This window comes from Wolffia australiana, chromosome 6 (assembly GCF_029677425.1).
Source record: "Wolffia australiana isolate 7733 chromosome 6, ASM2967742v1".
Lineage (NCBI taxonomy): Eukaryota > Viridiplantae > Streptophyta > Magnoliopsida > Alismatales > Araceae > Wolffia > Wolffia australiana.
Genome location: NC_135840.1, coordinates 8,743,429 through 8,756,192, shown reverse-complemented (window position 1 = coordinate 8,756,192; position 12,764 = coordinate 8,743,429). Strand labels below are relative to the sequence as shown.

The 12,764-nt window shown below is 38.3% G+C and overlaps 1 protein-coding gene across 3 annotated transcripts; it reads left to right on the top strand.

Moving 5' to 3' along the window:
- Positions 1–6,353: 6,353 nt before the first annotated feature.
- Positions 6,354–12,465, top strand: LOC144704303 (Pentatricopeptide repeat (PPR) superfamily protein). 3 transcript variants are annotated; one of them, XM_078576678.1, is made up of 5 exons: positions 6,354–9,423; positions 9,916–10,007; positions 10,870–10,919; positions 11,423–11,564; positions 11,963–12,465. In XM_078576678.1, the coding sequence occupies exon 1, from the start codon at positions 6,398–6,400 to the stop codon at positions 9,419–9,421; it is 3,024 nt and encodes a 1,007-aa protein (XP_078432804.1). In that variant the 5' UTR covers positions 6,354–6,397; the 3' UTR covers positions 9,422–9,423; positions 9,916–10,007; positions 10,870–10,919; positions 11,423–11,564; positions 11,963–12,465. The 3 variants fall into 3 exon arrangements, with proteins under 3 accessions (XP_078432804.1, XP_078432805.1, XP_078432803.1); XM_078576679.1 differs by having other exon boundaries at positions 11,946–12,465; XM_078576677.1 differs by lacking the exon at positions 11,963–12,465 and having other exon boundaries at positions 11,423–11,769.
- The last annotated feature ends 299 nt before the right edge of the window (positions 12,466–12,764 follow it).

Here is a 12,764-nt window from a genome sequence, read left to right as displayed (position 1 = left end):
GACGGTGGCGGGCGGCACGAACAACGTCGTCGATGATCCTTGATGGCGTGTGCCATCAATGTAAGACTCTTAAATGACCTAGTGAATGGTTAACCATCAAACCTTAATCAATCATTCATGTCAGTACTGATGCATGGTCAAATTATTGGAGACCGCCTACCTCAATATTTCTACTAGCCTGGCCAGGGATTTTACATCATCTTCCTTGAGTCAATCTCCTCTAATACCCAAGGCAGATGATACTACCTTGAAATGTAATCAACTTCATGGAATTGTTTATGCATCTAAGGTATGTGATAAACTCAAGTTTACGGTTAAAATTATGCCATTGTTGATTTGAGTTTAATCAATAAAATTTATAAATTGATACTCACAAATTGATTTTGTCTAGTGAATGAGTATGGGTCGTCGCTATAGGGAGCAGATCTTAGGAATTTAACTATCACTCGGTAATGATTTGCACACGATGATAAGGTATACATTTAGCTTAAGAGGCAGGGTTGCAATGAAAATGGTGAGATGAGAGGTGGTGCTAGGTGTTGGATAGGATTTGGCCATCAATGGGAGATAAGTGTTCTGGATGACGCGAATAAAGTGGATGTAAATGAAGGAGTAAAATGGGAGAAGATGTAAGAATAAGATGGTGGATGTAGGAAATGAGTGAGGAATGATAAGGACAAAGATAGTGGTTTACGATTTATTACATAAATGGAGGAGAAAACACAAGTCAAGATCATGACGGTGTAGATGACAAGTGGTGTAGATGGTAGATGATGATGGATGGTGATGGATGGTGATGGATGATGATGGACTAACCTTCTTTGTGAGCTAATGTATGTGATAGATTAGAAACAATGCACAGCAAGTGACAAACCTTTCATCCCAATGTTCGTTAGGAAATTTATTGATACATATCAGCCTCTACTCTTCTATGTTGGCCTTCTCCAAGCACTCAAGACACCAATAAAATCCTTCATGGACCAAAAAAACATCACTCTCCTTCAGTCTGTTTCCCTACATGATAATGAGTTTAAATATACTTTTAAAAGATCAGGGGCTCAATTTATAGATCCTACCGTATGGAAGAATAATGGAGATAAAGGATGAAGCTACCCTCAAAATTTATGCACGATTAGCCTTCTGAACTGTCAGATATCAAGCCCTGAAGTTGGACGATTCCTAGTCTTTGATTTAATTTATTAATTTCTCTCTCCTCATCCTCATCAGTGCCGCTGCATCACTTTTAGGGTATTGTGTATACTTTTGCATTAAGTGCAACAATTGGATCAGACTCACCTTCGTCATCCTCAATCGACGGCTTTTGTTCCACCATGTGTCAGTGCAAAAAAAATGTAAAAAATGTCTTAAGATATAAAATATATTAATATTAAAATAACGATAAAGATATCTGATGTGGAGGTGTGTCAACATGAATAACATGAACACACATTTAAAAATGCTCTAATGATTGCCAAACACATCAGCTCCATGTGAACATGTATGCGTCATGTGTGCACACTGTGCTCTCTCTCTTGTGGCACATCATCAATTATGCATATTTGTATCATTCAAACTATCTTAAACTTATATTTTAAAGTTCTGCAAGCTAGGGACCACGCACACATTTATTGCGCAAAAATAGCTCTTTTTTTATTGGGCCTCGTCATCATTTGTAGTAATACAGTAAAACAAATATCAGTAGTAATTAATGCTATTATGGCATGGTTAATTGTGATGCCATGATGATTTCATTTTAATGAGTGACAGACACCAATCATTAACATGAATAATTTAGCTATTTCCATTTGATGAATCGAACGGTGGCGCATTGCGCAAATCATTTCAAACCCAAAAAAGTAACTCATATATAATTAAATATAATCTAGAAAAATCATATATAGACGTTAAAAAATCATATCTTTATTACTATAATATCGAATTTTCAAAAAAATCATATTCCAACTCAAAAAAACATTTTTTTCAGAATATGACATCATAAAAATCCCTTAAAATAATTAATTTTTTTTTAAAAATCAATATATTTTTCTAAGATGTATTTAATCATTTTAGTCTTGATAACACACATATAATCAATTTATTGGAAGTAAACATGTAAATATTGTCATATTAACCTGTTAATAATGTCTAGGACACTTTGGAGTCCCCTGATTAGAGACTCTCAGGTTATAGTCAAAACACACCTGCCCATTCACAAGATGTTTTTGGAGTCTCATTTTAAGGACCAGTTACACATTGTGATAAGTATCAACTTGATTGACGATAGGTATATTGCTATTCAGGGATTCATACGGATCATTTTAATGAACTCTTTCCCCAAAGGGCACCCACTATTTATCATATGAGTGGGACTAGATAGTGCTATTGAATCTGGACATTTGAATGTCCTTCTCAAGTATCCTTCAAATAGGAAATGTTTAGAACACATTTTTAGAGACTAATGATCATTGTATTATGATCTCCTCATAACTTTTCTAGATATTGTATATATTCATAGATTTAAGTAGTATGTTTCACGCATGCATTTTAATGAATTATATTGTATCACTCAATATTGAACAAGATAAGGAATGGGTGATTGGATTTCAGGCCACATATATTTCTAACACTAAAGACATGGTGGGTGCTCTTTATGGAAAGAGTTCAATCAATGAATATGCATTAATCCTCAATTTGATGGTACTATACCTAAACATCAATCAGGTTTAGAAAGAGTTAAATGCCCTTCTTGAGTATCCTTCCTGGATGAAATATTTAGAAAGCATGTTTTAGAAACTAAATGTAACAACATTATGATATCATAAAAATATTTTTAGTCATTGGATGTAATCATGGACGTCAATTTAAAGAAATTTATGAATCCCTTGGTGGTATTATACCAAAACTTGAATCAGGTTGATTCATGTCATAGTGATATAAGTAGCTCTTGTACCTGAGACACCAAAAGCATAATATAGATGGTCAATTTTTTTTTAATTATGACATATGAATCCCAAATAACAATATTCAAACTAGAATTATCTTGCATATAGCAATCATGAAGGTGATTGAGTGGTCAAGATGGGATCCTCTATCCTTGATATAAGAGGAGATTAACCCACAGAAAACAATGCATTAAATCCATAGTGGGGTAGTGAAGATATCATAGAATATGATCTCAGATCTATGTTACACATAAATACTTACAAGGTTGAAGGATTAGGGTTTGATGGTTAGCCATATCGTAAATAATTGATAAAGGTAAAGGTTCCATTAGAGAATATCTTCACTGTTTATACCTTCCAGAGTACGAGGTGTAGCTTAGAATCCTCATGGGATGGAAAATTAACATATTGATTCGGTTAAATCTATCCTTGATTACTTAATATGTTTCTCGATATTTTTGGACCTTTTATAAAAAAAGGTCCAAAATAAGTATAAATGAGGGGGCACACATTTTAGGTCCTCTGCTAGCTTGATGCACCTCCTTATGTTATCTTCTTTTCAAAGCACTACTCTCACTAGTGTGACTTGATGGCAAGATGATCTACAATTTCTTACAGGAAAGTTGAAGAAGCTGAAGAAGAGATCTAATGTTTTATCGATTGCATGATATGTCTAGAGGCAGGACATGTGAATGGCTTGAGGAAACTCTTACAATGAGAAAAGTGAGAGTGGAAAATTTAATGCACAAGGTGATGTGATTATTTGGGGTTTAGGATATAAAATATGAATTAATTTCCTTGTTCTACTATGTAATTTTTTATTTCATGCACAAAAACAAAAGGTTATATTACATATGGAATTTGGGAAAAAGATTCATCTCCAAAGATTCATCTTCAACATTCATATTTTTGTATAAACTATAGAGATAGTTTAATGTAATTGTGAAAATATGTCAGAATTTTCAGAATTTTGTGTTGTGCCACTTTAAAGACAATATAATTGGGCAGTAGTGGATAGGAAATATTTATTCAATTTTTATTATAAAAAAATAACACAGACAGTTATCCAGATATATTTTTTAAATTGGTTCAGGATATTAGAACTGTGTTAGTTCTGATGTGGTTTTTCTATAGTAAAGATGATAATGCACAACATATTTTTGATAATGTGACCAATTGAATGGATGAAACCTCATTATGACTCATTATCTCTTTGATCACATCCATTTAATCCCTATCAGTTTTGATCCATTCTGACCCCATAGTTTTGTCTTGTGATATGTGACTGAGCTTTTGTGGTCCATTTTATAGTATATCTCATCCTTTTAAACACCTTGAAAACTTGATCAACCATCCAATGCCACTATGGAAATCGATGAGGAATAACTTTTAAAAAAATCCTCAATAACAACAACTATATGGCTAAATGATTGGTAGGAACAAAGTGAATGCAGCCATTTGAATATCTCTTATTTCTTTATTGCATCTCTCTTTAGAAATTTTCGAAGGATATGTTGGAGATCTTCCATTGGTGAGTATTTTGAGATGACTTCATTGGTGACTATTCTTGCCAAAGATGTATATTGGACTTCTTGAACAAATTGTACTCTTTAATCAATTCATGGAACCCATTAAAAATTCACATTGTAATTAAGACATGACCCCTCAACATAGATATCCCCATGAAACTAAGTTCTGGAATAAACACAGTTTGTTTTAAGTTGTGAGCTCATATATTGTATTTCTACAGGCTTAAAATAAATCACCTATTAACACATTGAAGGGCTATTGATAAATAATAAAATATGAATTAATTGTAATATTTTTTATTATTTTTAAATTAAAACCCATGATGAATGATGCACCAATGATGATGACGAGTTCATCATATACAAGGGACAATGAAAACTCATCAGGGTCCTCACTTGCACTCAGAATGCCAAGGACAAAAGTATCCACATCATCCTTGCCAACAATGCATGACAAAGACAATGACAACTTCTTCATTTTTCATCTAATGTGAAAGAGTAAAAATTTGAGAAAGTGGCGAAAGACCAATGACAAGTTACCATCATCAACATCCATCAACAATTCACAAAGGATGATAATGATGACTAAGTCATCACAATCATCATTATTTCGACAATTACTACACAAAATTTCTAATACCGGTGCATTTACGGAGCAGAAATTTGACCCTAATGGATGAAGATTTTGGGTTAACAAAAAATTCAAACCGCACCACGCAACAACAGCACAACCACCTTAAGGACATTCTGAATAACAAAACAAATTCAACCCTAATGAATGAAGACTTTGGGTTAACAAAAAATTCAAACCACAACGCGCAACAGTAGCACAAAAACCTTAAGGTCTTTCTGAATAACAAAACAAAATAAAACAAAAAAAAAATTCGACCCTAATGGACGAAGATCCTGGGTTAACAAAAAATTCAAACCGCACCGCGCACCATCAGCACAACCACCATAAGCACGATCACCTTGAGGACATTCTGAATAACAGAACAGAACAAAAAAAAAACAAATTCGACCCTAATGGACGAAGATTTTGGGTTATCCGAAAAATTCAAACCGCACCGTGCAGCAACAGCACAACCACCTCAAGGACATTCTGAATAACAGAACAGAACAAAACAAAAACAAATTCGACCCTAATGGACAAAGATTTTGGGTTATTCAAAAAATTCAAACCGCACCGTGCAGCAACAGCACAACCACCTCAAGGACATTCTGAATAACAGAACAGAACAAAACAAAAACAAATTCGACCCTAATGGACGAAGATCCTGGGTTAACAAAAAATTCAAACCGCACCGCGCACCATCAGCACAACCACCATAAGCACGATCACCTAATGGACAAAGATTTTGGGTTATTCAAAAAATTCAAACCGCACCGTGCAGCAACAACACAACCACCTCAAGGACATTCTGAATAACAGAACAGAACAAAACAAAAACAAATTCGACCCTAATGGACGAAGATTTTGGGTTATCCAAAAAACTCAAACCGCACCATGCAGCAACAGCACAACCACCTCAAGGACATTCTGAATAACAAAATAAAAATAAATTTGACCCTAATGGACGAAGATTTTGGGTTAACAAAAAATTCAAACTGCACCGCGCAACAACAGCACAACCACCTCAAGGACATTCTGAATAACAAAACAAAAACAAATTTCACGCTAATGGACGAAGATCTTGGGTTAACAAAAATTTCAAACCGCACCACGCAACAACAGCACAGCCACCTCAAGGACATCATGAATAACAAAACAAAACAAAACAAAACCTCCTTATAAACACTATCCTCCCTTGACACCAAAATCAAAAATTTGAACCATACATATAAAATCTAAGTAATCACTTCTAAGAGAGAGAAACCAAAGTTACACACATCTCACCTCATCAGGAGGGAGAAGCTCAGAGGAGAATGATCATCCATCTGCGTAGATGCAGAGCTCTCGTCAATGGCGGAAGGCTCTCCTCTCCACAGCAAGTAGCCCGGCGCCACGTAAGCGACAGCCCCCAACCCGCTTCAGACGACGTCGCAGGTAAAATCTGTGATCTTCTCTTCCGCCATGGCTGGAAATCTCTCATGGATTCCTCAGACCTCGCCCGGAGGCTCACCCCCGAGGTAATCAATACAATCATCCGTCATCCAAAGCTCCGAAGAACAGACCCTCGCCGCCTCCTAGATTTCTTCTATTGGTCGGAATCCCAGCTCGGGGGATCCCCTCACAGTCTAGATTCATTCTCCGCACTCGCTGTTTATCTCTGCAATTGGGGCTTCCCTGGCCCTTCCTCTGGCGTCATCGAACGGATGATCAAAACCCGCGTTCCAGTCCCTTTGATCGTGGATTCGATTGCTGGGGTTTACGCCCAGACCCTGGAATCGGATTCTTTGGTGTTCTCTATGTTGATCGACGTTTGCAAGAAGATGGGTTTGTTGAGGGAGGCAGCGGAGATTGTTTTCCAGATGAACAGCTTGAGTCTGGCGCCCAGCTTGAGGTGTTTGAATTCTCTGTTGAAAGATCTGATGAAGGCCAATATGATGGAATTCTTCTGGAAGATCAATGGATTAATGCGATCGATGGACCGAGAACCAGATGTTTACAACTATTCGATCCTTATCGGCGCCTATTTCAAGATTGGGGACCTGAATTCTGCAAAGAAAGTCTTCGCAGAAATGGAGGAGAAGGGTTGCAGGCCTAATGAAGTCATCTACAACACGATGATTAATGGGTTTTGCAGAGGGGGAAATCTAGAGGAAGCTTTCAAGATGAAGACGGAGATGGTGGAGAAGGGTCTACGAGCTGATTCATTTACGTATTCTACTCTAGTGAATGGATTATGCAGGGATGGAAGATCACATGAAGCAAGGGCTCTTCTCGCAGAGATGGGTAGCTCGGGTTTGATTCCTGATATTTCGGCCTTCTCGGCGATGATCGATGGATTCATGAGAGAAGGCAATATTGAGGCGGCATTTCAAGTGTGGGATCTAATTCAAAGCTCTGGAGTTCTTCCCAATATCACAACTTTCAATAATCTCATCCGTGGTCTCTGCAAGATTGGAAGAACTGAAAAATTGCATGATCTCTTGAACGAAATCGAGAGACTTGGCTTGAAACCTGACACGATGACCTACAATCTGATCATTGAAGGGTATTTCCGGGCAAAGAAACAAGAAGAAGCGTTCAAAAAATTGGCGAAAATGAAGCTGAGGAGCGATCTATTGCCTAATTTTCATACACACAGTGCGATTATTAACGGCCTTTGTCGGAACGGAGAGTCGGAGCGAGCCGCCGTCTACTTAGAAGAGATGGCCGAGCCAAGATTGAAGCCAAGTCTGTCTCTTTACACTGCAATTATCTCAGGATTCTGCAGGGAAGGCAAGTTTGAGAAGGCCTACGAGGTTCTTGACGTAATGGCCGTTAAAAACCTTCTTCCAGATGCATTCTGCTATAATGCACTCATCGTGGGGCTAAGTAAAGCTAGAAGGATGGATGAAGCAAGGGATTGTTTGAAGACAATGAAAGAGAGAGGCTTGTTGCCCAATGAATTCTCGTATGGTGTTCTTCTTCATGGGTTTAGCATGGCTGGGAAAATGGAAGAGGCTGAGAAGTGCTTAGCAGAGATGCTTGCAGCAGGGGTAAACCCTAATGATGTGATCTACACATCGTTAATTGATGGGCACTGCAAAGCTGGAAACTTTAAGGAGGCCTTCGCTACCTTTCGTTCCATGCTTGGAAGAGGGATTCTTCCTGATGCTCAGGCATATGGAGTCCTCATCAATGGATTCTCCAAGGTGGGCAAGATGGAAGAAGCTCTTCAGATCTTCACAGAGCTTCAGGATAAGGGTCTTACACCAGATGTGTTCATCTACACTGCTTTGATATCTGGCTTCTGCAAGACGAGTCAGTCGGATAAAGCCTCAAGTTTGGTGGAAGAAATGGAGTCTAAGGGTATAAAACCTAATGTCTTCACCTACAACTCTCTCATCGACGGCCTGCTCAAGTCTGGGGATTCAGAGAAGGCGAAGGATTGGTTTCTGGAGGTTTCTAGGAAGGGTCTGTCTCCCACCAGAGTGACTTACACTGTGATGATAGATGGAATGTGCAAGCTGGGAAACCTCCCGGAGGCCTTCTCTCTGTTTGATGAGATGATTTCCAGGGGAATTCTCCCTGATAACTTCCTCTGCGGCGTGCTTGTCTCCGGGTGCTGCAAAGAAGGGATGATGGATAGAGCACTGGAGATCTTTGAAGAGATGTCTTCCAAGGGGCTTGCCAGTACCCTCTCCTTCAACACTCTACTTGATGGGTTCTGCAAGTTAGGCAAGCTGGAGGAGGCTACACAGTTTCTAGAGTCGATGGAACGCAGAAAGATTGAGCCAGACGTGGTTACCTACACTACTGTGATTGATTGCCTCTGCAAGGCGGGAAAGATGGATGATGCCAGGAGGTTATTCTTGGAGATGGAGGGAAAGATGGTGGTTCCAAATGCAGTCACATACACATCTCTCATTGATGGGTACAGCAGGGAAGGAAACATGGCTGAGGCGTTCGGCCTTTTTGACGAGATGTTGAAGAAGGAAATCATGCCTGATGAGATCACATACGGAGTGATGGTCCATGGTTATTGTAGGACAGGAGACGTTGGCCAAGCGTTGAAGTTTCAGGAGAAATTATCGGGGACTGGTGGGAGACTGGGCTCTTCATCATTCGAATCTTTGATTTGTGGGCTCTGTGAGAAGGGGGATTTCTCAACAGCATCAAAATTGTTGAGTGGATTGGCTGAACAAGGATTCAAGCCCGAAGTTAAGACATGTGTGGCCGTAATTCACGGCCTGTATAACACGGGTTCCCCAAATGAAGCTAAGCACCTATTGGAAATCGCCTTGGAGAGAGACTGGATGCCAAAAGAGGCCTCCTTGAGTGATCTAGCTAGTGCCTTGTGAAGGTAATTATTTTATATTTATTATACAGAGGAAACTACTTTTTTCTTTTAGATTTTCTGTATGTTTATTTACCAGCTTTCTGATGTATGTCGGAACAGATTAACTGCCACAGAAATCACATAGGATAATACCCTAGATCCTTTTAATTAATGATGGGCACCACGGAGGAGATGTTATTATAGTCGCATAGGATCTACCTTATCGGCCACTTTTTGGGCTTTTTTCATCTTGTGCCTCCTGAGGAGCAAGTTCTATGTCTTACTTTATATTATGTTTAGAATTTAACTGCTGCGAATGGCATGAAAAATTTTCATGAACAATCAATTTAATTCAATGCTTAGCCCTCGTTGTTTTAGATTCTTCCTTTCTCGAATTCCTTCTTTCTCTCATTAATCTCACATTCTACAAATTCTTCTTGCATATCAGGATTGATGTTTTATGAAATGTTTCTGTTTTCGATTTCTAAAACTTGGTTTGAATTTGTGCATTTTCAGACGTGTTGTCTTAACGATGAAAAAATCAGGATTTCAGTGAAGCCAATGATCGAATGGGTTTTGCTTGCTGCAAAGAAAGTTCTACTGGGCCGGTTAGCTTCTCTGATTGGATATCGTTGTCATCAATTTTCTATTCCTTTTGGTGACGATCAAACACTGAATGAATTCTCTGTTTAAAATAATATGAAATTGCTGAACCAATTTAGGAATTTAGAGGAATTTTCCTCGCCTACATCCCCATAAATTTCTATATGTTTCTGTTTGAAGTAGATATGGCTTTTACAGAAGGCCCACTTGTGTCATATTCTGAAGATTTTTCGCGCATTGTATGACAGTCATTTCGCATTACCTTTAGTATGAAAATTCTTGAATTTTGTATTTTTTCGTTGCTTTATAAAAATAAGGGGATGATCAGTAGAGGGTCCATTTCATGCAAGCACATGCTTATCTTTGGTTATGAAGTTAGTGACTCGTGAAACACTATGGCGGATGAAGAGACCTGTCTATTTCTGGGCAGACTTTTTGTGCCTTTACATCATTTCTGGGCCTTCACTCATTTGCCTAAGTTTGACGTGTTAATCTCTGTTCGCCGAACGCAGAGACATTCCACCCCCATTCATTATTTGCAGTGGAGAAGAGTTCCACAGGTGAGGCTTACAAAGTCTGAATAGCAAACTTTTTCCCCAGAGGCAACTCGAATCACAGTAGTGACAATCAGGTCTAAATTGAAGAATGATCGACCCCTATGGGTGGATAGCTACTTTGTATTGCTAGACTTTTTATAAATTCTCTATTTAGGAGTCTGGTTCGTCTTCATTCATCTTTTCCTCAAATTTATACAAAAAATCAATTTCTTGAACATGCTATTTCTGGGTTAAAAGTTGACACGAAATAACTTTTTTGCTTAATAAAGACACTTTTGATCCACTGAACTCACTTTATTCTTGAAAACAGGTGCGATCTGAAATCTTGTTCAAGCTCATAACCCGGAACCTGTATCTCAGGTAGTTTATTTTTTAATAACGTAATAACTAAAATTACCTCTACCCCGCTTGGTTACGTTTGCCTTGACGCTATTTCAAGTGTCCAAAATTCATATTTTCAGGTTTTTGGCTTGACCAGTTTCTTAAGGCGTCCAAAAAACTATTAAGGAAATTCAAATTCCTATTGTTAGTTTCATAAGAGTTTCTTGACGCTATTTCTCATTTTCTTTCTGAGAAAATACATTTCCTTAATATTTTTTTCTTAGAAAAAACCAGTTTTTTAATATTTTATTCTGTTCGAGTGTGAAACTTGACTCTTTTCTTCCGTTTAATATGTGATAAATAGTGTTGTCGTGTAACTCATAATTGTGTCTGCTAGGCTAGAGTTCTCATACATTGATTTATAGATATTGAGTACTTATTTTTCATTCCGTATATTTCACATTTCGAATTATATTTATTATGAAAATAATCATCTGTTTTGAAAATAATGATTTGTTTATGTTGCCATCGTGATTGTTAAGGCACCAGAATGGGCATGTTGGTGGTGCCACCCTCAAGGCTGGCATACAATAGAGAAGAATCCAACTTGACAGACATACGGTGAGCATTGAAGAAGGCCAGCCTAACTGCCAGGGGTATCAGCCGAGCAGCGATCCTCTGAAAGTAAGTCTTAACCTAACCCATGACAGATCTCTTGAATGATTTAGATGGCAAGGGTGGGTGGTCCGTTAAAAATTCAACCCAAAGGGGCGAATTTTCTACCCCCCTGGATGGTCCGGGCGAATGCCTTCAGGCTAACTTGTTTTGTTATGTTAAATTCTGTAAGAACTTTGCCCAATTTTCAAAGAGCGAATGCCTTCAATTTGTATATGGTTTGTACACAGCTTCATTTCTTAATAGCATCAGGTTGAACACCACTCGGGGTGGTCTTCCTTATTTTCTTCAAAAAAAAAAAAAAATTCAAAGAGAATCATATGAACTGGAATTTCCCCCTTCCCTCTAGAAAACGGCCATTAATCCTACAGGAAAACTCATTTACTAAAGATTTCACCCTGCCACAGGTCTATCAATGGCGGTGTAATTTCCCTCCATAAAAAGATACCTCTATATCAAGAGATCATGCAATTATTCAACAACAGAAGAGAGAAAAAGAGGGGAAAGAAGATATACAGAAGCGGAAAGATTGCCCCCAAGAGCCAGGAGAAGCTGCAGTCATTGCAGGAAAGACCATCTGGAAGGTGTTGGAGTTGATGAACGGCTTAGAGGGAGAGCACAGTAGACGAAGACAGACAGATGGAGAGAGAGTGAGATGATTCACACTTACAAGTTGCAGTCCCTGCTTCTTGGCCATTTCCAGCACCTAATTTGGAACACCTGGTGGGCTTGTGGGCTGTTTCTTCTTCGTAGGCCGATGGCGTTCATAGACACGAACCGGGATCATTTCAAATATGAGATAAAGTATGTGCTTTCACTGGAAACAGGTGTCTCTAGATCTTGATTGTGAATCTTGTCTCCTCTAGAAATACTAGGGGAGAGAGAGCAGTTATTGAACGACAACAATGTTATGGCTCTCACTAAACAATATTGGTTTGGATACCAGGCTATGGTATACAAATACGGGGATAATAATAGAAATACCCCGAAAGAGGAAATAACATAAATTGGAAAATAAGGGAATAAAAACAGAATTAGAGAAAGTAAAACATGAAACATAAATGTCCTGGCTGATAGTATGTTTCATCCCCAAGGGTAGGAAGTGGTAATTTTGTCACTTCTGCTTGAGATACACTCTTTTTAAGTTTGAGATAGATTTAAGAGAATAGGAAATATTGTTGAGTTTGAAGAAACCCTTGTATCCCCTCA

Bases quoted from the DNA above. Each gene is read 5' to 3' on its own strand.
- LOC144704303 (XM_078576678.1), top strand. From the start codon at position 6,398: ATGATCATCCATCTGCGTAGATGCAGAGCTCTCGTCAATGGCGGAAGG.